The sequence below is a fragment of the Nomascus leucogenys genome, chromosome 4, assembly GCF_006542625.1.
Source record: "Nomascus leucogenys isolate Asia chromosome 4, Asia_NLE_v1, whole genome shotgun sequence".
NCBI lineage: Eukaryota > Metazoa > Chordata > Mammalia > Primates > Hylobatidae > Nomascus > Nomascus leucogenys.
The window spans coordinates 98,248,483-98,275,743 of NC_044384.1; the positions used below are offsets into that span (position 1 = coordinate 98,248,483).

The following is a 27,261-nucleotide window of genomic DNA, read 5'->3' on the forward strand; positions in this document are numbered from 1 at the left end:
ACATGCAGCCTTGCAACTCATTTCAGCGTCTGCCCTTTGATTTTACCATTCACATTAAATGAAAGGTATTTACTACAGATGAAAAATCAGCTTCGTTCAGCTGCCTCTAAACCAATCCCAAAAATAGAGCAATCACTCTGGTACAAATTGGGTCAAATGTATTTAAAAAAAAAAAAAAAAAAAAACAGCTCCCTCACGGGAGGACCAACATGGCATGGGACCTTGCTTAGAGTCAGAAGGAAATCCACAAAGATCTTCCCTTCCCACAGTGGGAAAGGAAGTATTTAAAGAGCCAAGCAGAGTATAAATTCATCTGGCCATGTGACCATCCAAGTGAAAGCAAGACACAAAGTTGAATGCCATGAGTTTCAGAATACTCTGTGAAGAGGTCAAAGGAATATACGTTGGCTTTTAGAAAGGCCCGCCAAATTAACACACTGCCAAATCTCCCAAAAAAAAAAAAAAAAAAAAAGTCCAAAGCTTAAGAATTGTCAAGAAAGGATTCACTGGAGATGGGGGTGCAAAAGGGAAAGATTAATCCATTTCCTGTATTTTATTTCCTGACTTCTTAGCTTAGAAATCCAAATGGTCTGACAGTGCTTATATCAGTGCCCTGAATTTCCCTGGGAAAAATTCAGAATATTAATTGGCTTACACATGCAGCTACATTAATTATTCCATTGATCTGAATTAATCTGCCTTTCTGAAAGGTATTTATTTTCTAAGTTTGTTTAATCATGTTCTCTTGAGCTACGAAAAGCAACAATCTGGGTCACCATCCACGTCGTTAAATTTGGTAACAAGGCTGACACCATCTGTGGCCTAGACTACCGATGATCTATCTCCATTGATGGGAGGCTTTCCCCAACTTCTGCTTTTTCTTTAAAACAATCATCTAATGTCACATGTCTACAAAGAAATCAAAAGCTACATAAAATATCCAAAGTTACACAAGTGATCTCTGGCATTGTTCAAATATATACTACCAGTGTTTGTGTGGTTATCCAACTCCCATTTATAGTTGTATTTTCAGCATCAATTCCCAAAATTTTTAGAAAATTCTCTAGATATCAAACTACTAAAGCCCACATACAAATAGACATCACATTACATCTGAAATGTGCCACAACATTTTAAATGTAACATGAAATCCTGTACATAAATCGTTAAGGCTTATTCACAAGAGCATAATTTCACTATCTTCAGAAGCCAGCAGAGCTCTCCCACACAAGGGAGAGCCTAGTGTGTTTGCCTTTACAACGCTCGTTCAGTTAGGAACATCCAGCCCTGCTAAAATAGAGCTTCAACATGAGAAGCCAAAAACAAATGGAACCAGCTAAGAGAAGAGAAGAAAAACAATAGAGTTTCCTGTTATCCAGAATGGGCTCCCCTTCATCTCCCATTCTGCATGGCTTCTGATTGCAAAGAACCAATCCTTGCAAGAAGGATGCTGCAGCACCAGAAAAATCCTGAAATGGCTTCTGAATCATCAAAGAAAGATTGCACAATGTCAGAGGTAAAAACGATTCTAGCAATCTTGTTACCCAATCCTCCTAATTGCCAGGTGGCTGCACAGCAATGCAGAAAGGTATGAGAAATGACCCCAAATACAGCTAGTTGACAGGTGAGTGGGACAAGATCCTAGTCCCAGTCTAGTACTCTTTAGTGCTTTTTATTTAAAACTATATCAACCTTTCCCAAAGGAAGTTCCATCGACCACTGGTTCCATGATGTTAAAGTCTTTTGCCAAAAAAAAAAAAAAAAAAATGTTTAAAGAATTCATGACTGATTACTTTTAGGGACTAGCTGAATTAAACAAAAGGAAACCTGTTTTTTAACTGCAGAACTTCCCAAAGCTTTTACTAAGCTAATGTGCACTATAAATCTTTAAGAAGGCAGCAAAGTATATGGAAGCATCCTGATTTATTTAACCATACAATCATTTTCTCTTGGAGCATTTCATAGGACGTGGAGTAGAAACTTTAATATTATACCATGTATTCAATAATATCATGTATTATTCTCCAAATTATGCTCTATGTAGATTTATTAGTTTTGTTACATTCTACTTCTCTAAAAATAGTTCATCTACAAAGTCTACGATAATTCTCTACTTACCAGAACAACTGACCAAAGTACCCACCACTCCCAAGAACACTAGATTTAAAAAGAAAAGAAAAGAAAAGAAAAAAGCTAATATTATCAGGAAAAGAATGGTAGCAAAAACTTATGTGGAGATAACAGTTATTTTAAAATCTGCTCCAAATCTCTTCCATAAAAATTCCATATCTATTTATAAAAGATTCATGACTTGAAATACTTTCATTCAGTATAAATTTGAGAATACAGGTTAAAACAAACAAACAAACAAAAAACCACTGTTGCAAAGCTCCAAGAAACACGACATGCATGGCTGTAAACTTCAACCACCCAGAAGGCCAGCTGCCAGTTTAAGTATAGAAGCAAATGATAACCATATACCAGGACCAGCAGGAACTCTAAGGACACTTACCAAGTTATGATTTGTTGAATTAGAATCATCTTCAGGGAATGGGATGTAAATAGCTAAGGCCACACAATTGGCAAAAATAGCCAATAATATAAATACGTCAAATGGTCTGAAAAAATGTGTTAAGGTATATATGTGTTATGGAAACATGAACCATGTCCCTCATCACACTCCCGATCACATCACTTTCGAAGCACCTTTAAAAGGAAAATGACATACACAAATCCTATTGGGGCTGACTGCTGTGACTTCTAGGTTTTCAGCAGAAGTAATCATCGGTGGTCATCTCACAGTGGAGCCTCCTACCAAATGACCTCTCCGTGTCCTTTTCTTCTGTTGCAAGGATCATGTCACACTCATTCTTCAGCTGCACACTGTATATTAAAACCTAAAAGTACATCCAATTAGGGCACTGTGTGAACCAGGTTTCTGCTTCTTACAGGTTTAAAAGCGACAAGAGCCTAAGTTCCCAGCTGTGGTAGACACAGAGAAATCATCACGGGATAAATGTCTTCCGCAGATCCTTGCCTCCATGTGTTAGAGCCATTTTCTCAGGGGCTATTCTTGGCAGGGTCGGCCTAAATCGCCTGTCTGGACTGGGCCAGGCCAAGCCACCAGGACCTTCTCATTCTACCTGTGACTTTCTCATGGCATATTCCAATACCTCAGATGTGATCAGCAGCGAGCCAGGCTTCAGCTCCCGCCTCTGCTTTCTCTGCTGGAGGAATCGATGGCTATAAGTGTTTCAGATTAGAGCTGGACTGGAGCTCAGTTTATAATATGCTGTTACTGCGCTCAATTTGTAAACAAATCAAATTAAAAAGCCATAAGAAATCAGCATCAGATATGTTCAAAGTAGGCTTTAACATTTCTCAATCTCGGTGGTCTGTCTGGAAGAATCACTTTGAGATTAGCCTTCAAGAGATACTTACCTAAACATTCTGGTGTTATTAAGAGACATTGTCAAAACTGGCAATACAAAATGTGACATCTGCCAAAATGATTGTTTTTCTTCTTTGGGTTTTCAGCCTTTCCAAATATAAGGTTTTGTGAGCACCAGCCTCATCTGCAATTCCTGGGCTTGATTTTACCACAGTGCTTCGCCTATACACTCACCCACAAGAGGCAAGGCCACGGTTTAACTAAACACTTCAAGGTACTTAAAACTGGAGCATACGAACAGACTATTCTCCATTCATCCTGACATACTTCTGGGAAATCCAAAAATGCCACAGGAAACAAATACTCTTTACTTCTCTAGAGATATCTTTTTTTTTTTTTTTTTTGAGATGGGGTCTCACTGTCACCAAGGCTGGAGTGCACTGGCGCAATCTCAACGTGCTGCAACCTCCGCCTCCCAGGCTCAAGCCATCCTCCCACCTCAGCCTCCCAAGTAGCTGGAACTGCAGTCATGTGCCACCACGCCAGCTAATTTTTTTTTTAAGTAGAGACAGGGGTTTTGCCATGTTGCCCAGACTGGTCTTGAACTCCTGGACTCAAGCAATCTGCTCACTTCTGGACTCGCAATCTGCTCACCTCAGCCTCCCAAAGTGCTGGAATTACAGGCGTGAGCCACCGTGCCCGGCCTCTGGAGAGATCTTGAGTTTCATAAAACCTTCATCTTCGAAGAGCTTTCATAACTCAACGAAAAAAGGCAATGAATAACATTATTCCTTTACTAATTTTGATGGGTTTTTTTTTTTAAGCCAGTCAGCTTTAATTCACATTGGTTCTCTCAACTCATCTAATATTATAAAATCTTTTTCACCCAGGGATCCAACTTTCAGACAGCCCACCTTAAGACTTCAGAATTCCCTTTCCATTTTTCCGTTGTGCAGGTCCCCACTGAAATCTAAAGTCAAGGGCCCCAATGTTGTTCTCTATAGAAACACAATAGTTTCTTCTCTCCCTCTTTCTTCGATTCTTCCTTTTCAATTTCCCAATACCTAAATGATAAACCAGCACATCTGAGAAATACTAACACTGTTCAGGAAGACTAAATATAAGTTGTATTTTTTTTCTTTATGTTGGTCCAGTTTTAGTCTCCAGGTACAAGTGGATATCATCTCACTGCCATAAGATTTTCACAAGTGAAGCACAACAGAGCAATAGAGAAATAGATGGGTCTGATCCTAACAATTCCTTCTGATAAGGAGAACATCCCTCACTCCTCCAGGGGGCAGGACACTCTGTCATGCCTGTCTGTAAAAACAAATGACCCTTGACCCTTGCTCTCCCACTGTGGATGGGGCCTTGATAGAGCTGCCCCGGGTGGAAAGGATTTGTATAGCCTGCTCCCTGAATTAGAAGGAAACTGTCATTAAAAAAAAAAAAAAAAAAAAAAACCACATATATTGCTTAAGGATCTATCTATTTTACAAACTGTCCCGTTTGTAAACAGGCTTCTCCCTGAATTGGCAGCCACATCCCCTAATTCCTGTACACATGTGTCTGGCAACTGGGAAAGGGAGACAGCAGCATGATCCAGGAATTCACTCTGTATGCAAAAATTGCTATGTACACATTACTGCACACAAAGAGAGACAGCATCAGGCCTCCCACCTACTCCACACAAAAGTAGTGACCCTACAAAGAGGTCTCTGCTTACTCAGAGTCATGTCAAGCCAGTCCGAGGTCTTCCTGGCAAGGTACAGCCATTGTCATGACTCTAGCAATGCCACTGGGCCACAGGCTGGCTTACCCAGCTCCCTCCTCATTCTCAGACTAGAGAACTTCAAAAGAAAATGCACACACACAACCCCAGCTATGTGAGAGACACCATAACTCACTCTAGAGAAGGGACATCTGTTGCAAAATGAAAAAGCACACGAGAACCCCTCAAATCCTACCCTAGCATTTGGCTGCTCTCTCCAAAATCTTTCTAGACAGTTACCTCATTTTAACTCCTGTCCATTAGCAAAGAAAATAGCCAACTAAAGACAGAGGGCATGCAAATAGCTGCCGAGCTGGATCCTCAAATCATAAGGGGATTTCAGCTCCACTTTCTAGCTGGCTGCCAACATCCTCCCTTTTTGGTGTGGCCCCTCCATCCTTCTGGGCCTAGTGGAGGGAATTCCTATATTCATACCCCCTCCTATAGTTAGGAACTGTTCTAAGGCCCCTGACAGTTCCAAACACACTTCTGGGGAAAGGAAATGCTTTATTTTACCCAGACCAATGAATCATCTGCCTAATTAAAAAGCCATTTGCTCAGAAAGAAGGCCTCAGTCAATCTTCTCTGAAGAGTGGCAGTAACTGGAGGTTGGCCTCCAGATTTAGGGAAGGGGTTAAGCAGGCTGAAGCACAATCGTTTTCCAAGATCTGGGACATGACAGCCATTCTGGGGCATTTGGAGTTCAATTTTAAAAATACAAAGGAGACACCCAGAAATGTAACTCCAGTCCAAGGACATAGACAGAAGTTTTTATAAAGGCAGCAACTGCAAATTCCTCTACTGAAAGGGCTGTTCTATAACTCATAAGGGCTCAGGAGGAAGAGGCACACACGAACCTCTCCCTTCACTGGCTCCCTCATGCTCACGTTCCAAATGCTTCTTTGGAACTTGTCAAAAGGAAATTCCAGGAAGTTATAGCATTGATCAGAAAAAAAAAAATCAAAAGTAATCTCTCCCTAGGAAGCATGTGCTCATATCTGTAGCTACCTGAATAATTAGAATCACCAAATGTCAGACTAGAAGCAACCTTAGCATTAATTGTAGTTGCAGAAGCAAATTTCAAACATCAGAATGAGAAGACTCTACTAAAGGTCAAAAATGTATTCCCTTCAAACAGAGTCTCATACAGTCTTTTTTTTCTATACCTTGTTTGCAATAGGTTCAATGCATGCTATTGCCCAAAAACAACACTGAATTTAAAACTAACCATCTAATGTCCAATGACCAAAGGTTGGTTTCACATTTTAATTATCTACCCCTGTGAAGTTTCAGGCTGTCACTCCCTCCCCCAACTACTACTACTATACACACAACCAGACAGTGGGCTAAATATACCCGTACAGCCACCCCTCTGCAACCCGAGGAGACAGGAAGGTATATACAATGAAACCCCTTATATACAACTTCTGTTACTCGCATTCCAGACTGCTAGAGCTTTGTGTCACTTCAGAAAGCAAATCCTTTTAAAAAACAGATGGTAAAAGAGAAAATGAGAAAGACTTCCCCCAAAAAAAGGATACTTCCATTCCACTATACTAATGCAGGCTCTTCGGATGGGATTATTGAGTGATAAACAGAAAAGGGCGCGGGCAGGTCGGCTGTTGGACGAGTTACCCTGTTTTTTGCTCTTGGCGTATTGCTGACGTTTTCTTTGGGAGAGAGATCCTACAGGTGGGGGTGCAGAGGTGCTCATAGTTTGGGCAGCCTTGGCCTGTCTAGCAGCATCGATTGCAGCTTGCCAAGACAGGACAGTTTGCTTGGAGCTATTCGGCTGAGAAGTTGGTCCTTCACCAGAAAGAGGGAGTCTGGTGCCTCTTGCATAGTTTGCCTCTGGGGAGAAGGAGAAAAACAAAGATTTTTTTTTTAAATGAGGATCCAATGTGTAGGAGAAAAAAATCAAAGGTTGTCTCCCATCAATAACGGGGGAATCATTCATTCCTATGTTTCCATTTTGAATCTCATGTCCTATTTTTCACAAGCTGGGCTTTAGTCAGCTAGAGAGTCAAGAAAAGTCCACGAGCTCTGGTCTCAGTGTCAATCACACGGGATCACTGCTGCATCACACCCAGTGGGGTTAGTACTCCTTCACATCATGTCTTCACAAAGGGTCTTTTAGTGCATTTCTTCTGACAAAACTGAGGTCATTCCCATATTTACTCCACATCTCTGATTTGTAAAACCCATCTATCTCTAATGAGTTAACAGATACATACAACAGCTTTTCTCTAACATAACTACCACCATCACCAAGGGGAAAAAAAAAGCAGTACCAATAATTCAATAGTCTTAATCATTTTCAGAGTGTTACTCCAACATCTTTCCACAGCCACAAATGCATTTTTTTTCAGTACGGAAAAAAAATCTTCCATAGGCACCCAGGCAATACCAAAAACCCCATAACAAATATCTAGATTATGCACTGACACTTCCTGCAAATGAAAATTCATGATGCTTGGGACTCATTTCCTCCACAGGCTTCCGAAAACAGAAAACATCTTTAGGGCTTTTTTGCATTTTAAATTGCAGCAGCATCAGCCAAGCCAGCATCCAGAGAGACAGACAAGGCAGTCAGCCTGCACCCCTACACCTAGGATAGACTGACTGGATTATGCCAGGGGCCTCCAGGCCTAAGAGGGAATTATCTCCGTGTAGGTTGATATCCAGGTGCACACAAGGCAGAAACCCAAGGGGGCTCCCTATGCGAAGCCCCCGCCAGCTTTGGGTCAGGCCATCTCCCAGGCAGATCTCCCAGGCACCTGCCGCCTTCCGCCACAGTCTCCTCACTGAAGCAGAAGTGAGAGAGGTGACAGAAAGGTAGAGAGATGGGCGTTTGCAAAGCCAATTATTGCTAAGTAAAGAGTCAAAGCAAGCACGGGTCTGAAAGCCTGAGAAGGGGGCAAGGCGGGCGAGCGGCGGGCAATCGCAGCGGGGGACGAGTCATGTCAAGCTTCTCCCTAGGGGAGCGCTCACCCGGAAAGGCTTCCAGCCGACAGGGGTTGGGGGGCACTGGCGGTCTCCAAAGGAGAGGGCTGGCCAGGAGCTGCTCCATCCTCCCTCGACCCAGCCCCGGCCGGCGTGGAAGCTGCACGTGGTGCCCGGGCCAGAGCTGGGGAGGGGAGCCCCACAGCGGCAGCGGCTCCCCGGGCATTGCTAGGTTACCGACGTGTGCACAGCCGGCGACGGGAGCGGGAACGCACGCTCCACCACAGCCCCTTTCCCCGATACCGAGGCCGGGCCTCCCCCGCGAGGGGAAGGGTGTGCTTCATCCACCGGCACGGAAGGCGAAACCCGGCAATCCTAGAATTTTCCGGATGCCACCAGGGACCTTCTTCCTAGTCAACGAGGGGGCGGGGGAGGAGTGGAAGGCGAGAAGAGGCTGGCAAGGGGGCTCTGGCTGAAGACTTGCGGCCCCCTGACATCGCTCGGGGGCGTTGAAGGAAAGTTGAGCCCGAGGACACTGAACCCAAATCACCCCGACTCGCCGCCCCTCCGGCTGCACAGCGCTCCACACACTCCACGGCCGCCCCCACCCCACAAATGCAGAATTAACTCTGACATTCAGGGCCTGGAGGGGAGCGCGGAGTGGCTGTCACGCATGTCCCCTCTCTGTGTAGACGACACCGAGCTGGCAGCACCCTCTCCAACCCCCTCAACCCACCCAGCGCCGCGGGGAAGGGGGAGGGGGCTGGAGGACCATGACAGGATTGGATTTGGCAGCGGGTGCCCGGGCTCTGGCTGCTCACCGTTCGCGTGGTCCGCTTGCTGCTGCCGTTGATGCTGCATTTTTTTCATCATCATCATCATCATCATCCACGAACATTTATTGAGCGACTACTGTGTGCAGGGCACTGTGCTGGGCGTTGGGGCGGGGGCGGAATGGGGAAGGGGATCACCAATAGGTAGGAGCCGCGGTCCCTGCCCTTATTCTCGCTTCAGCAGGGGGTGGGGAGGGACGGGGACAAATAACAGAAAACAAGGATAATTGATTTAAAAAAAACCGCTCGCCGCCCAAGCTCTCTCTTTTCCAAAAATGGAGCAAAATAAACTTTTTAAAAAAATAAAATCCAATGTATATATTATCTTAATAATATATACATGTAATTTTTTGCTGCAAAGGAGAACTGGCTTGTCCCCTCCTCTAGCGGAGAGACGCCGCGGTGATGCCGGCCCGGCCGCCAGGGCCGCTCGGCGCGCCCCCCATGCCCGCCCGTCCGCCCGCCCGCCGCGGTGCCCGGTGCCCGCCGCCGCCGCCCGCGCCGCCGCTGGCTCGGGACCGCGGGCAGCCGGAGCTCACATCCGGGGACGGAGGCGCTCGCTCGCCCGCCCGCTCGCTCCGCTCCCGCCGCGCCGCGCCGCGCCGCACGCCGGCTTCGCCCTGGCGACGCTGCGCGCCCGCCGCCGTCCCCCGCCCTCCGCCCGCCCCGAGCCGCCCACGGCCCGCGCCGCGCCCCGGCGGGTCTGCAGCCCGGCGCGGGGTTCTGCCCGGCACCGCCTGCGCGCTCGGGGTGGCCGCCGCGTGGGACTTGGGGTGCCGCCACCCCGGCCTGGCCCGGCTGACCTGCGGGCTCCAAAGGGTTAAGCGCGCTCCATCCGCGGGCTGCCCGGTTAACCCCCTCCGCGCCGCACGGTGCGCTCTCCCCCCGGGACCCGGAGGAGGCAGGCGGCGCCAGTGGCTCCCGCGGCGCTGGGGTGCGGATGAACTGCTCCTCCCCGCGCATTTCTGGGCTAGGGGACAGCTCGGGCTCCCGCTGCGGCCCCGACTCTGCGCCGGCCTCCCTCTGCGCACACCTGGAGGAGGCCCCGCCCCCAGGGAGCACAGGTGCTAGCGGGCGGTAGCGGCTGCGGTCTCCGAGCGCACCCTAGTCAAGGCTCGGCCGGGCTCCCTGGCTGCTCCGGAGCAGGGCAGGCGCGCCCTGCGTTTCTCGGGCCCTTTCTGGAATCGGGGGGATGGGGTAGCCCGGCTCTGTAGAGAGCACTCACTACCCCAGGTAACTGCCTGCAGCTGGAACCGCGAATCCAGGGCGCCCCCCATCTTCTCCCCTGCCCTGCGCCTGGCCTGGCGTCGCGGAAGGCAACGGGGATGGGGGGCAACATCTCCCCCCACCCCGCCCCCACGTGTGTTTGGAGGCAGGTACAGGGAAGTCAAAGCCAAGGTCTTTCAAACCGCTCGTGTTGCTCAAGGAAATAGACGGTGCTGCTGAAACTGTTGCCTCCAGTCTGGGAGCTGAAGGGAGTAGTTTATTTTTTGATACCTTCGCTGGTTCGGATTTAGGGTGGGGGAGGTTTGCAAACGGCAGCTCCTGTCTAGAGGGGAAAATACTTTATCTAGTGGATGACTGATATTTTTCATTTAGCTTTGTGCTGGCTGTTAGGAGAAGGGCGTCTGCTTTGTTACTTCACAGGATTCGATTTATTTGCTTTTGTTCCGATCTGCATGTTCCTACGGGGTTTTAGAACGTTTCAGAACAGTGACTTTAAAGCAAAAATAAAGTAAAAGCTCAGCGTGAATTAAGAAAAATAAGTGTTTCCGGGAAGGTGCTCCTTACCCAAAGAGAACACACTAGTCATCCTCAATCGTTGGGGGGCACCTGGGCAGAGAGACCGGGACCAGACAGAAGACTCTCCAGAGGCCTTCCTGAGGGGGTGTCTGGTCCGTGAGGATGAAAACAACCAGGCTCTTGTCCTTTTTTGTGCTTCGTTTTTGGAGACTGGAGAGGCGAGAAATCGCCCTATGGTCTAGTAACAATATAAAGCTGGCCTGGGCCACCTCTCCTATGGCTGCTTCTGATCCAAAATCTGAAGGGATAGAAGACGGTTCCCTCCAAAGAAACTAGCCCATCCAAGGAGCATGTATGAAATTCACAAGTACACATGTCACTTTCAGAACTCCTGGTCTAAAGCCTTGCCTCTTGAGGCCTTTTCTGCAAAATTCCCTGAGCAAGTTTGTTTTATGATACCTTCGCTGGCTCGGATTTAGGGTGGGGGAGATTTGCAAACAGCAGCTCCTGTCTAGAGGGAAAAATACTGTATCTAGTGGATAACTGAGCCGAACCATATTTGCTCATGGTTCAGTTCAGTGCAGCCAGCATTCATAAGGCACCAGTTAAGAATAAGGGTCTGGTCTAGATGTCAGGACAAATCTGTGGCACAGTTCCTTCCTCAAGGACAACCTAATGACAGAAGAAAAGTTTGTATATTTTTTTTTTTTTTTTTTTTTGAGACAGAGTCTTGCTCACTCTGTTGTCCAGGCTGGAATGCAGTGATGCAATTTCCGCTCACTGTAACCTCTGCCTCTTGAGTTTAAGAGAGATTCTCCTGCCTCAGCCTCCTGAGTAGGTGGGACTACAGGCACGCGCCACCACCCTCAGCTAATTTTTGTATTTTTAGTAGAGGCGGGGTTTCACCATGTTGGGCAGGCTGGTCTCAGACTCCTGACCTCAGGTGATACACCTGCCTCAGCCTCCCAAAGTGCTGGGATTACAGCCGTGAGCCACCGCGCGCCCGGCCGTGTATACTTCTTTCATACCATGCAAACATAACAGCTATAACAAGTATGGAAAAGCGCTATACAAGCATCAGACAGATTAACTGTAACTGAGGGAACTGAGATGTTTTCACAGAAGAGAGGACATTTGAACTGATTAAGAACTGACCGGGAGAAAGAGGGATGAATAGGTGGCATACAGGGAATTTTAGGGCAGTGAAGCTATTTTTTATGATACTGCCATGATGGACGTAGGACATTACGCATTTGTCAAAAACCCGTTGGACTGTACACCACAAAGCATAAACCCTAATGCAAACTATAGACTTTTGTTAATAGTAATACCACAATATTGGTTCATCAATTATAACACTGGGGTGTACTAGTGTTATAACTGTGTATATAGTGTAGCTCACCATTGCAAGATGTTAATAGGAGAAACTGTTGGGGGAGAGAATATATGGGAATTCTGTCCTTGCTGCAAAATTTTTCTATAAACCTAAAACTGCTCTTAAAAAAATAAAGTCTATTAAAAACAGGTGACTACTTTTACAGGGCATAAATGATGTATGAGGAATGAGCTTTGGGGGTAAGAGCAAAGGCACAGGGGAGACTGAAGTGCAAGGTGGGTGTGTTTAAAAATGAGCAGGAGCACAGTGTGGTTGAGGCAAAGACTACCTGTGCTAGAGGAGGAGGAGGCTGGAAAGGCCAACCCAAATCTGTGGAGGAAGGCTGGCTGGCTAAGAAGACCAGATTCAATTCCTTGGCAGTGAGAGCCAGTGAAGGTGTTTTAGCTTAAAAGTGACATGATTAAATTGTGGTTTCGGTCTCCAGGTTTTGTGTGTTAGATCTTAACAAGTTTATGGTATTGCAAGAGGGTTTGGGGTTTTTTAAAAAATAATTATTTTTAGAAACAGGGTCTCACTATGTTGCCCAGATTGGAGTGCAGTGGTGTGATCATAGTTCACTGTAACCTGCAAGCCCTGGCTTCAAGCAGTTCTGCCTCAGCCTCCCAGCGTGCTGGGATTACGGGCATGAGCCACTGCTCAGCCTTGAATTGGAGTTTTTGACATTCCATCACAGTTTCTGAATGAGTCCCATCTTGGCGATGTCTCCAGCAAGCATTTTTTTTTTTTTTTTTTTTGAGGGCCTTGATTCAGCACAGCTCTAGATGCATTGGCCCATTGGGTAATTTAAATATTTATATTCCCATGATAATGCAAACTACTGAATAAATAAGTAATAAGATTTTTTAAAGGCTTCCTGTGTGCCAGGTTCTAGGGTAGGCACTTTATATGTACTAACTCATTTAATTCTCATAACAAGCCTACAATGTACTATAAAACCCTCATTTTGGCCAGGCTCAGTGGCTCATGCCTATAATCCCAGCACTTTGGGAGGCCAATGGGGGCTTGAGTCCATGAGTTTGAGACCAGCCTGGCCAACATGGTGAAACCCCATCTCTACTAAAATTACAAAAATTAGCCAGGGGCGGTGGCATGCGCCTTAAGTCCCAGCTATGTGGGTGGCTGAGGCAGGAGAATCGCTTGAACCTGGGAGGTGGAGATTGCAGTGAGCAGAGATCGCGCCACTGCATCCAGCTTGGGCAACGGAGCAAAACTCTTAAAAAAAAAAAAAAAAAAAAAACTCATTTTACAGACAACAAAACCAAGACACTGAGGAGTTAAGTAGCTTGCCCAAAACCACACACAATTACTTAGTGGCTGAGCCAACAAGACATGAGGAAAGGCTAAAACAAAAGATTTCAGCTCTAAATCAGCTACATGTGCTACAACCCAATTATGTTGCTAACACGCTATTATGGGGTCTTAATCTCCATGACCTTATTTATAAAGCACTCCCACTTAAAGGCACTGAGCTGGCATGCCAGACAGGATTACCTGCGTGCACTGCATTTCAAAAAACCTTGCTGATGGCCCAATCCAGAACCTCACCATCTCACACCCCAGGTCATGCACAAGATGCCCATTCTCCATTTTTCCTCCCACAAATAATCCATCTTGTTCAAAACACACCATGTCACTTCCCTAACCAAAAATGTTTTCTTCCTCCTTCCTTCCACATTCAACCTAAACTCCTCTGACTAGCGTTCAACCTTATCATCTCGCACCATTCACTTTCAACTGTGGTCAGCAGTCTCATTAGACTGTGAACATGCTGTGCTCATTTCTGACTCTCTGCTTTGGCTCCTGTTTATTCGCTGACCCGGAATCCCTACCTTGCTGACCTCTCACTAACCCCTCTCCACTGAAAAAGCCTCGATCATGTCTCTGCCTCCTCCAGAAGCCTTGTCTGATTGCTACTGCTGCTATAGACACTCGTGTGCCCCCACCCCCACCTCCCCTTCCCTAAAGGCCTGCAGCACCTGGCTTTCCCTTTGATGACATACATTCTTGTGTCTTGTGTGATTGCTTCTTGGCTATAAATCCCGTCTCTCCAACCACAGTGTGGGTCCTTAAGCAAGGATCGCCTCCTTAACCCCCTCCCCCTGCTGCTAAGTGTTACGCTCACAGCGGGCACTAAATACTCTGATTAGTCTGCACAGGATCATAAAAGCCCACATAGATCACCAGAAATTGTCAGCTGATATTTACAAAAATCCCATAGTTTATGGTAGCACACTTGGCCCTTAGATAGTAAAAATATAAAACAGAGGGAAAATTGGGTCCTTTGCACACCAGGAATTCTAACTAAGGAAGATAAACAGATCCTGAAGGCTATATGCAGAACATATCCTTAAACAAACTGTGAAGTTGGGTTTGAATGAGTTCCTCCATCCACAGGCCCCAGTGCTAAGAGGGGATAGCCCTGACCCACTAAACACCAGAACAGGCAGATTAAGCAGGTGGGGACATGTGTTCCAAGTAGAGGAATGGCATGCACAAAGTCAGGCTGAGAAGTCCAGAGTACATGCAGAAGTTAATAAGTAGATGGTTAGGCTGGGACCTAGGGGGACTTAAGAGATACTGGTGATAAGGAAGGTTGCAAAGGCAGCACAGAGTGGGTAGTGTCAGGTCCCTAGTGTCTGGCTCAGCAGTCTAGGTGTTACCCTGCCCCAGCAGTTCTGATTTTTTTTTTTTTTTTTTTTTTTTTGAGACGGAGTCTTGTTCTGTCGCCCAGGCTGGAGTGCAGTGGCGCAATCTCGGCTCACTGCAAGTTCTGCCTCCCGGGTTCACGCCATTCTCCTGCCTCAGCCTCTCCGAGTAGCTGGGATTACAGGCGCCCACCACCACACCCGGCTAATTTTTTGTATTTTTAGTAGAGATGGGGTTTCACTGTGGTCTCGATCTCCTGATCTCGTGATCCACCCGCCTCGGCCTCCCAAAGTGCTGGGATTACAAGCGTGAGCCACCGTGCCCGGCCCTGATTTTTTTTTTTTTAAATCTCAGGACCTCTTTAGACTCCTAACAATTATAAAGAGCTTTTTGTTTCTGTTTTTGTTTTTCAGGGACAGGTTCTCACTGTCACCCAGGCTGGAGTGTAGTGGCACAGTCACAGCTTACTGCAACCTTTTTGAAAATTTTTTTGTAGAGATGGGGTCTCGCTTTGTCAAATGATTCTCCTGCCTCAGCCTCGCAGTACACTTTGGTGTCACTGCCCTGATTCATGCTAAGACACCAGCAGTTTTAAACACTGTTGATTTTGTACCATCAGTGCAATGTCAACACATTAGGGAAGACAAATAAGTCTTAATGTTACCATGAAAATAGTCTTGACCTCAAAGAAAGGGCCTTTTGGCCCCCCAGGTAGGGTTACCAGATAAAATACAGGATGCCCAAATATTGCATGGGGCATACTTACACTAAAAAAAAAAAAAAAAAAAAAAAAAAAAACAGCTTTTTATTTGAAACTCAAATTTCCTTGGGCTTTCTGTATTTTTATTTGCCACAATTGGCCACCTTACCTCTGGGGGTCCATAGACCACACTTTGAAAACAGCTGCTCAGGCTGCTTTGGGTCATTTTTGAGCAGAGAAATGGTATCAGTCGTACTTCATGAAAATAGCTCTAACCGTAGTGGGCAAGGTAGATCAGAGGGTGAAAAGATTTGTAGAGCACAGAAAGGTGTGATGGATCCATTAAGAAGATGTCACTTTTTGTCTTAATCAATACAAGATTTGTTGATGAATTTCTTTAGTTACTGTGAGGGGCAGCACTACTCCGAGATTGGGCAGGGAAAACAGGAAGCCAGCAGAGGGCAGCTTACTGTCTAGTGAGGTCCCCTACCCCATGGTGCTAACTCGCTACTCTCCCCATCCACCGCCATACCCCACCACCATCAGGACTTCTCCATTACAACCGACTTAGGCCTCACCCAGCAAAATTTAAAGTCCTTTCTTCTTGCTTCGGCCTCATTGCATGGAGTCCAGCTGGTCTTTATCCTTCATCAAGTGACTGTTCACTCGAAGAACAGGATTTACATTTCACATATGACAAAGTAATTCCAATTACTTTAACTGGTTCATTCCCATCCCCTTTGACCCAATTCTTAAATCTTATCCATCACTCTCTGATGCACCAAGTACTCTCCACTTCCAGAGTTGGGAAATCCTGGCAGAGTCTAGAATATGCAGTCAACACCCCATATTCCATGCTGACTGGAAGGAGGGAATAAGTCTGAAGTTTCCCATCTGTGAAATAAACTGGTTATAAAACATGATCTGTAAGAGTTCTTCACATGCTAGGATGGTGTACTGGAAAGCCTAGACTTTGGAGCCACATAGAACTGGGCTCAAATCCTGGCTCTGCCAGCTACTAGCTATGTTGTTTGGGAGATGTCACTCACCCTCTTAGGGCCTCAGTTTCCTCACCTTTAAAACAGGGATAATAGCACCCATCTTGTTTATGCATTGCAAACATTTAAAATACTATTTCAGAGCTTCTGACACATACCATCAAGTTAAATGATAAAACTCATGTGAATTTAAATATACTCAGTTACAGAGGGATGGAGGGAGCCACTTAAGTGGTGCTGGCAGGAGTCTGTCCTTCCTTTGATTGGTCTTAGTTTTTACCTTTATGTCCTGACTTTAGAACTTAACTCACCACCTCAGTTAAAACATTAGGTTGGTGCAATTACTTTTGCACCAACCTAATGCAATCCACTGTAATGGCTCTCCTTTTTGTTAAGTGCATTCTGTCATTCAAATACAGTCCCAAAGCAACTGAAACAGTGGTTTTTTTTTTTAATAGTCTTTGAATTTTGCTTAATTTTAATTTCTGTTATTCAGTATTTAAGATTCAGTAATCAATGCTGACAACCCCAAAGCAGGACAGAGATCATAGTGAAATAGGTATTTACACACACGCACATAAATGCAGCCCCATGGCTCATGCTGAATGTAATTATAGGCACATACACACCCCACACAACACTGGTTTCAGTCAACACCACTACACAGCCATCTCCAGGTTAAAAGCATAAGCTAGCTACCGGAAATAAAACTGGTATAGTCACACACTGCAATGAAAAAATCACACAGATCTGCATCCAATCAACCACAGGAGCAAATTTATGAGGACAGGAAGTTGTTAGGGAGATCCAGAAAGTCAATAAACGTCAGAAATTTTATAGTTCAAACACCACAGTTACCTTTTTGTTTCTTCAGAGCAGTTGTTTAAATATTTAATTCACAAAACAAAACTGAAGTTTAAATGGCACCAGTGTCTCTCAGACTTGGCACCTACCATGTATGTGGACCTGTTTACCTTTCTTACTACTTAAAAAAAAAAAAAAAACACTAAGTCACAAATCCTTAATACTGACATAAGCTTGTTAAACTTTTAAACCAGGACTTTGGGGGATCATTAAATAGGAAATCATTAAAAAATATTGACCTTTTGTAATCTCAGTTTTCTAATAAGACCCTTTGAAATAAGCACCACCCCTCTATCCCCTTTGATTAACACAGTAGAGAGGACTTAGCCACTTTAGTTAGTTTTCTTTCTGTTTGACAAAAATGCAATATGAAAATGCAGTGATCTCTCGCAGCTTCATGCTTACGGTTTAAAATGGATGCTAAAAATTGGAATTGGTCTGTGGGTTTGAAAATTTGATAAAATAGCCAAACTTTATATTTCCTAGGTTATTGGAACAAACACACAGGGGAAAAAAATACTTTTTAAAAGGTTCTAATTCGAGAAACTTTTGAAGAGGAAGGTTATGGGATCCAAAACTACTTATGTGAAGAAGAATCATTATACAAACTTAGATAATTCACTAAGAATTATCTGTTTCATGTCCTAATAACCAGGTTGCCACGGTATTGCATCCAGAAATATGGAACTTTCCGTTTTTCGGTTTTATCTTTTTTATGTTGCTATTTTTAATGTGTGTTTATAATACACTGAAGAATCTCAGTCAATCACGTATTGAGCAAAATAATCACCATGGCAGGGAGACACACATGGTAGACTTTATTGTCAACATGTCTATAAAACTGAATAAATATTTGTTAGTGTTCCGTTGTGATAAATACAAGGAACAAGTGAGGCTGAAAGGGAACAGTGTCAAGAGCACCATAATTTTTCAAAACCTGACACGACTTTAATGGCAATTAACAAAGAATGCCAGGGTGTATGGGAGAGTTTTTGCAAACACACTACATCACAAACAGACTAGACTTTTAATGATGTGACAGAATAGCCAAAAGATAGAAGATTGGACATCTTGTCCCAGGAAGCTAAATATCTAAGTGGTATAAAAAGGTCTTTCAGGATTCTGAACTTTCTACCCATAGCTTGCCTCCCTTCCCTTCAGCAGGCCTCTTCTTGGCTTCCTTTCCCAGCTCCTTGGGCCTAACTGGGTTCCTTTCATCACCCATAGGCCTTTCTTCTTGGAAGTTTCTTCCCTCTAGTCCCTTTACTTCCTCCTCCAAATACTTCTTCATGAATCTCCAAGGTGCCCCAATTATTATAGCTCACCAGAGACAGCTAAAGGCAAGGTCATCATCCTGAGGAAGATTTAACAAGAAGAGGCAGAAGATCAAGGTTCTCTTCCTGGCCACACTTAGTTGACATCCTAGAACTCTGCAGTGGTACAATTTAGAACTAGAATAATGGCCAGGTGTGGTGGCTCACTCGTGCAATCCTAGTATTTGGGGAGGCCAAGGTGGGAGGATCACTTGAGGCTAGGAGTTCAAAACAAGCCTAAGCAACATAGTGAGACTCTGTCTCTATGAGAGACACCTGTCTCTCTCTAGAGAGAGAGAGCAAGGTGTGGAGGCATGGTGGTGCATGCCTCTAGTCCCAGCTACTCAGGAAGCTGAGGTGAGAGGATTGCTTGAGCCCAGGAGGTCAAGGCTGCAGTGAGTTATGATCATGCCACCACACTCTAGCCTGGGAAACAGAGCAAGACTCTATCTCCAAATCCATAATAAACCACGAGACCCATGGTTTTCAGTGTAGTTGCCCCGACAGCAGCAGCTGCATCATCTGAGAACTTGATAGAAATCCAGATTCTCCAACTCACCTCAGGCCTACTAAATCAGAAACTGTAGGGGTGAGGCCCAGTAATCTGTGTCTCAGCAAACCCTCCAAGTGATTCTGATTCATTCTAAAGTTTGAAGACATTGCACCGTACAGATGAATTGCTTTTTGTAAGATTTCTTCTGGTTGTAGCTTTCTGTGATTCTGAATAGATTCTGGCAGCATAAGGAATGTTAATGCCCTTGTGTTTCAATAGTACTTACGTGAAAAGCACAATAGCTTATTCTCTTCTGTTCTTTTCTTGATTCTCATAAAATCCCTGCAAAGTAATGCAACTGGATCTGTTTCACAGAATCTCATAGGACTTATCCTGTAAATAATACAATTTCTGACAGCTTTGAGGGCTGGAAAATATTCCACCTCAAAGCTAGCACAATGACCTGATGGAAGACTGTGTATTATGGTTTCAAGGATACCAGAAAGACCAAATTATACACTTTCCCACCCAGTTCGCTGATGCCAGAAATTCCAACATCATAGCTTAAAGCTCCAGTCCTCCATCTGAAATGCAAATATCCCTGGAATATCATAACAAGCCCTTTACTTCTCAGGTAAGAGATGGAAGAAAGAGGATAGGAGCACCTTGTTCTCAGGAAGTGGAATGTCTACACCTGCTTTGAGAAGACTACTCCAAAGGGGATATCTAGGGTCACTATAGGCAACTTTGCTTTCTCCATAATTTTGCCAAGGGCCAGGTGTGCACACATAACCAGGTGTACAATATAGGTGCATAAAAACTTTAAGAATTGACTGTGGAGGCTGAAGGAGGAAGAATGAGTAGACCTTAACAGAGATAGAAGTAAATGGGCAGATTTCTGCCTTTTGGTATACTAGGAAAGATAAAAACCCTCACCCCCAAGCCCCACCCTCCTAACCATACCCCCACCACAAAATTAACATGGAAATCGATCAACAGATCTTCCAATTCTATTTGGTTCTCTTCTTCTTCACCTGTCTATACATCCCTTTCTTTAAAAAGTATTATATTTATATTGTACCTTATAGTTTGCAAAGCACTCTCACATACAATATTCATTTGCTCACTACAGCCCTATGAAAAAGATAAAATCCTTCATTTACTAAGGAGGAAACCTGGGCTTGGCTACTGCCAATACATGGCAGAACTAAGATTTGAATCCTGGTTTTCCAATTCCAAGCCTACTTCTTTCATCTGTGTGCATTTTCATTTTTAATTTTATTTTTTTTTAGAGACAGTGTCTCACTCTGTCACCTCGGCTGTTGTGCAAAGGCATGATCATGGCTCACTTCAGCCTCAACCTCCTGGGCTCAAGCAATCCTCCTGCTTCAGCCTCCTGAGTAGCTGGGACAACAGGAGCATGCCACCACACTTAGCTAACTTTTTAATTTTTATTTTTGTAGAGACAGGGTCTCACTATGTTTCACAGACCGGTCTTGAACTCCTGGTCTCAAGCGATCCTCCCGCCTTGTCCTCTCAAAGTGCTGGGATTACAGGCATGAGCCACCGCACCTGGCCCCAGTGTGTACTTTCAATCTGGTTTGCACCCAACTGCAGGGATGAACCATGCATTAATGCTCAACTCCCATACTCCCTTAAAGAGAAGGTTATCAGGGATCCAGAGCCCCAGCATAGAGTGTGAATCCCAGGCTCCCATCATTCAAGCAGGTTCCCAATTTGCTGCCACTGTTTACCTCCTCCCTGCTTTTAGAGCACAAGAGCTTAATGACTTCACAGATGGGCAACATTGTCAGCCATGGAAAAGACATTCTGCTACACATAATTGTACTTTGAAAATATCACTGTGGAAGTGTGTGGATGAGTCACAGAGTTGGCAGGGGAACTTCACATAGGCCAGGCCCTTCTGGTAATGAGCCCCACAGGGCTCTGAAGGTGGCCCAGGCCATGGTCCTTCACAGACTTTAAGCAGAGGATTGCTATGGCCAAGCTGAAAAGACATCCCTTGCTCTATCACTAAGGCCAGTACACTTGGTTCATGCATAGACATTTAGCCTAAAGTTCTCTAAAATTCCTACCAAGCCTACAATTCTAATTTATACACAACAAAAGCCTTTATTCTGTTATCTGGTTGTCTTGTACCATTTATATGACTCCAGCTTCCACCTCGGTGATAATAAATTACAAATTCAAACTTCCAGTCCTGCCCTTTAACCAAAGCTCAGTGCCACATCAACTAATTCCTGGCAGATGTTGCTACCATCAAATTTAAGTTGAAATGTCTAAAACCAAATTCACTTCTCATTATCCTCTACAAACCAGCTCCCCATAGCAGCTTCTAGTACAGCCATTTTCTCAACTCTCAGGACTCAACATGATGGAGCTGTCTTCTTCACTTTGCACATTTGGTTCGTTGCTATTAATTTCTGTTTCCTGAGTACACTCTTCATACTGCTGCCTATCTGATCTTTATTAAATGTTCTTCTTGGAACCGACATTGTCATTCTTGCTTTATAACCATGAGAACAGCAGTTCTCAGCCCTGGCTACAGGTTAGAGCTTCTTAAAACTTCCAGTGCCCAAGCCCTATCCCTAGAAAATTCTGATTCAGGGGGCCTGGGGTGGGGCCCAGTGGTCAGTACCACTGAGAACAAATGTCCTGAACTACAGCACTTTTCAGACTTGAAGGGGTATGAAGTCACCTTTGGATCTTGTTAAAATGTAGATGTGGATTCAGCAGGGCTGAGCTGGGTCTGAGATTCAGCATTTCTTTTTTTTTTAGACGGAGTCTCGCTCTGTCGCCCAGGCTGAGTGCAGTGGCACGATCTCGGCTCACTGCAAGCTCTGCCTCCGGGGTTCACGCCATTCTCCTGCCTCAGCCTCCTGAGTAGCTGGGACTACAGGTGCCTGCCACCACGCCCAGCTAATTTTTGTATTTTTTTTTAGTGGAGACAGGGTTTCACTGTGTTAGCCAGGATGGTCTCGATCTCCTGACCTCGTGATCCACTCACCTCGGCCTCCCAACGTGCAGGGATTACAGGCGTGAGCCACCGCACCCGGCCCAGCATTTCTTTTTTGTTTGTTTTTATTTTTTATTTTTGAGACAGGGTCTTGCTCCGTCCCTCAGGCTGGAGTGCAGTGGTGCGATCTCGGCTCACTGCAACCTTTGCCTCCCAGATTCAAGCGATTCTCCTGCCTCAGCCTCCCGAGCATCTGGGATTACAGGTGTGTGCCACCACACCTGGCTAATTTTTGTACTTTTAGTAGAGATGGGGTTTCATCATGTTGGCCAGTCTGGCCTTGAACTCCTGACCTCAAGTGATATAACTGCCTCGGCCTCCCAAAGTGCTGGGATTACAGGCGTGAACCACCGCACCCGGCTGAGATTCTGCATTTCTAACATGCTCCCAGGTGATGTTGATGTTCTAGTTCCCAGGCCACATTTTGGGTATCAGGGTCCTACAGCATCAAGTCTAACCTCCCATTCTGCCTGGTTTTAAGGCCCTGGCCTCATTTCCTGGTGCTTCCTTCTCTCACCAGGCCAGCTCCTGACACATCCAGACACAGAACTCTTCCTCTCCATCCTGGTTTACTTGGAATGTCTGACTCCCTTCTCTCTGCCTGGTGAGAACTCTCTGCATCCTCACCCCTCCATCAGGACCCAAAGGGCCCAAGCCTTTATCTACCATTTAGTCTTCCCCAACCACTCCATGGTTTATTAATCCCCTTTTCCTCTAATCTCCCAGCGCTATAGAAAGTACAGTGATCCTCCCATCATGTACTAAGCTCTGCAGCTGACAGCAGAAAGAAAACTGGACCGAAAGAGATATGGAAACTGGGCACATCTTGTAACTGCTAGCAAGTCATTTTCGCTTTCTAAAAAATAAAATAAAATAAAAAGCTCCTCAGAAACTTGGTCCAGCAGAATGATCTTAGGGACATGGGAGGCAACTTGTAATAAACAAATTGCAGACATGTCAGCAACTGAAGCTATTCCTAAGAACATTCAAGTGAAGAGAAACTAAAGAGATCACTTGGTCTCACCATCCCTCTCTCCCCAGATTTTTCTGGTAGAAGCTGAAGCCCTGACAAGAGAAAGAGCTTCCTCAGATACCCAATTAATCAATAGCAGGTTCAGGACCAAAGTCCATATTTCTGAGTTTTTGTTTTGTTTTGTTTCGAGACAGAGTCTCACTCTGTCACCCAGGCTAGAGTGCAGTGGCATGAATTCAGCTCACTGCAACCTCTGCCTCTGAGGTCAAGCAATTCTCATGCCTCAGCCTCCCGAGTAGCTGGGATTACAGGTGCACACCACCACACCCAGCTAATTTTTTGTATTTTTAGTAGAGACAGGGTTTCTCCATGTTGCCTAGGCTGGTCTCAAACTCCTGAGCTCAGGCAATCCGCCCACCTCAGCCTCCCAAAGTGCTAGGATTACAGGCATGAGCTACCGTGCCAGGCCATATTTCCGAGTTTTTTATCCTTCCAGATGTAGCAACTTCCTAAATGTTTAAGGGGAGCCACCACTGCATCAAGTAGACAATGTGCTGATGCACTGTGATTAGTTGGGCTGGATAAACCTCAGGAAACATTTAATGGCAAGATGTTATAAGAGGGCAATCTACAAGGTAGGACACCCTGTCCGTAGCAGAATCTTCTTGCCTTCCACCAGACACCAGGCCCTACAATCCCATATAAGACTCCTGATTATCCTGCTGAAGCGAAGTTCACCTTTTTACCCCTGGCATCAAAGTCCTCTGCAATCTGGCTTTAGCCTAGCCTTCTAGCATCCCTCCCTGCTGGAACTTTCCACTCAGACTCACTGTTTCTCACACATACCTTATGCCATTGCTAATTCTTAAGCCACCAGATTGCTTCTTGGGCACATGAGTCCATGTGGACATGGTTAAATCTCCTGCATGCCCTTTGGTATCCTGACGTTTGGAATTGAGCTGGGCAACTGCTCAGTGTGAACAATGATTCTACACTTTAAGGAACTGGGGACATGATCTTTCCAAGATAAAAGGGCTTTTCTTTCTTTTCTGGTTTCCTAATGCCACCTCAGGTCACGTTCCACTGTGTGGAGCCCAGACAATTATCATGCTGTGGCCAGAGATGTTTAATTGGACTTTAAAAGATGAGAAAGCAGCAGGGAGCTGATTGTCAGCTCTCTGACAAGACTGTGCCGCATAGGTGGCCAGCAGCACAGAGGAAGGCTGGCCTGCCCAGTGTCATGACTGTCTCCACCCCTGGGGCAGTGAGGTTAGGAGAGAAGGGGAAGATGTAGCAGTGGCAGGACAGCCTTCAGCAGACTCAGTGCCAGATTGTCCTATATGCCGTTTCTACCCCAAGACCTGTGCTCACTCAGCAGGCAACAAAGACTTCTTTTTTAAAATTACCCTTCTTCTTAAGACAAACTTCTCTAAGCCTTCATAGTAATAATTTATTTTTATATTTTTATAATGCATTTTCATCTCCATGCAACCCTTTAAGCCTCTGAGGTAGGTCAGGGAAAATATTAACACTTCCAGTTTATAAAGGAGTAAACTAGATTCATTACGCTGGGATGTGAGTTTGCCAAGGTTATGCAACTAGTAAATGGTTAAGCCAGAACTGCAGATCAGCTGTCAAAGATCACTGATGCAACAGCAGATAAAAGCTATTTCAAACAGGACAAATATACTACTCCAATTCCTGCTTCTTAATGCTATTCCCTGAAGAAAAAAGATCCCTTTGTTGTGACAAGTGTGTGGAAAGCAGACTATGCCCTAAAGGCTAATTAAAAAACAGAGGTTCCCACATCCACCCTCCATGCTGGGATTGGACTGGCAGAGACTACACAGAAACACAGACATTTCCGGAGAACACAAGGCTATCTATGTGCTCCACTGCCTCTAGGCGCTGGGGAGTTCCTAGGTCCATGAGAAAGCTGAGAAAGCTACTGGCTAAGGAAGAGAACCCATGGGTGCTGCTCTGAGCAGACGGCATGCAGTGTGGCCATGAACCCAGATCACCTGATTCATTGTTAAGATGAACAAGGCTCTGGCAGTCTAGATCTGCCACTAGATATGTGAAGTGATTCTTTCACATTATTTTTCTTTTTTCTTTTCTTTTCTTTTTTTTTTTTTGAGACAGGGTCTCACTCTGTTGCCCAGGCTGGAGTGCAGTGGCACAATCATAGCTCACTGCAACCTCAAACTCCCAGGCTCAAGTAATCCTCCCACCTCAGTCTCCCATGTAGCTAGGACTCCAGCCACACACTACCACTCCCAGCTTTTTTTTTTTTTTTTTTTTTTTTTTTGTAGAGACAGGGTCTCCTTATGTTGCCCAGGCTGGTCTTGGACTCCTGGCCTCAAGTGATCCTCCTGCTTTGGCCTCCCAAAGTATTGGGATTACAGGTATAAGCCACCACACGTGGCCTCACATTATTTTCCTCAGAAAGATCTAAGATAGGAGAAAACCTTGAAAATTAACGTATTTTCCTTCTCTTGAACTTTAAGGCTGCCACAGCCCTCACCCTCATTTGTAAAGGCTTGAGGATGTTTTCCGGAAACTACGGAGAGTAGTTTAAATTTTCAACCATTTAAAAAGTTGAAAGTTATCCTTTCAACATTGCCTGTGAACAAGTTTTCATTTTCCTTTCAGTAGAATCTACACATCACTAAGAAAATATAGAGGGCATTTCCCCAAGCAATATAGAGGGCAATAAAAAGGATTCCCTATTTAATAAATGGTGCTGGGAAAACTGGCTAGCCGTATGCAGAAAGCTGACACTGGACCCCTTCCTTACACCTTATAAAAAAATTAACTCAAGATGGATTAAAGACTTAAACATAAGACCTAAAACCATAAAAACCCTAGAAGAAAACCTAGACAATACCATTCAGGACATAGGCATGGGCAAAGACTTCATGACTAAAACACCAAAAGCAATGGCAACAAAAGTCAAAATTGACAAATGGGATCTAATCAAACTCAAGAGCTTCTGCACAGCAAAAGAAACTGTCATCAGAGTGAACAGGTAACCTACAAAATGGGAGAAAATTTTTGCAATCTACCCATCTGACAAAGGGCTAACATCCAGAATCTATAAGGAACTTAAACAAATTTAAAAGAAAAAAGCAAACAACCCCATTAAAAAGTGGGCAAAGGATATGAACAGACACTTCTCAAAAGAAGACATTTATGCAGCCAACAAACATATGAAAAAAAGCTCATCATCACTGGTCATTAGAGAAATGCAAGTCAAAACCACAATGAGATACCATCTCACACCAGTTAGAATGGCGATCATTAAAAAGTCAGGAAACAACAGATGCTGGAGAGGATGTGGAGAAATACGAATGCTTTTACACTGTTGGTGGGAGTGTAAATTAGTTCAACCATTGTGGAACACAGTGTGGCAATTCCTCAAGGATCTAGAACCAGAAATACCATTTGACCCAGCCATCCCATTACTGGGTATATACCCAAAGGATTATAAATCATTCTACTGTAAAGACACATGCACACATATGTTTATTGCAGCACTCTTCACAATAGCAAAGACTTGGAACCTACCCAAATGCCCATCGATGATAGACTGGAAAAAGAAAATGTGGCACATATACACCATAGAACACTATGCAGCCATAAAAAAGGATGAGTTCATGTCCTTTGCAGGGACATGGATGAAGCTGTAAACCATCATTCTCAGCAAACTAACACAGGAACAGAAAACCAAACACTGCATGTTCTCACTCATAAGTGGGAGTTGAACAATGAGAACACATGGACACAGGGGGAAGGGGATCACATACCAGGGCCTGCCAGGGAGTGGGGGGCTCAGGGAGGGATAGCATTAGGAGAAATACCTAATGTAGATGACAGGTTGATGGGTGCAGCAAACCAACATGGCATGTGTATACCTATGTAACAAACCTGCACATTCTGCACATGTACCCTAGAACTTAAAGTATTTTTAAAAATTATTTTAATCCAAAAAGTAACCACTAAAAATATGCAAAGAGTTATAGCTAAGAAGAATTAAAATGAAATACTAAACCATATTAATTCCCAAAAAAGGCAAGAAAAGTGGAACCAAGAAACAAGTCATATGAGAAGAATAGAAAACAAATAAGTGAGAGAACTAAATCCAACCATATCAATAATTA

General features: G+C 44.8%; 1 protein-coding gene across 9 annotated transcripts in view; it reads right to left on the reverse strand.

Moving 5' to 3' along the window:
- Nucleotides 1–9,555, reverse strand: part of CACNA1D (calcium voltage-gated channel subunit alpha1 D) — a 322,420-nt gene extending 312,865 nt beyond the window's left edge. For 7 of the 9 annotated variants that reach the window (XM_030811606.1, XM_030811598.1, XM_030811597.1 and 4 more), the window contains exons 1-3: nucleotides 8,927–9,503; nucleotides 6,704–7,013; nucleotides 2,513–2,618 (exon numbers count right to left, since the gene is read on the reverse strand). In XM_030811606.1, coding sequence (XP_030667466.1) covers nucleotides 2,513–2,618; nucleotides 6,704–7,013; nucleotides 8,927–8,993 — 483 coding nt within the window. In that variant the 5' untranslated portion in view covers nucleotides 8,994–9,503. Of the gene's footprint in view, nucleotides 1–2,512; nucleotides 2,619–6,703; nucleotides 7,014–8,926 lie in introns of all 9 variants that reach the window. The other 2 variants (XM_030811596.1, XM_030811599.1) reach the window with 1 other exon arrangement.
- Nucleotides 9,556–27,261: the final 17,706 nt, after the last annotated feature.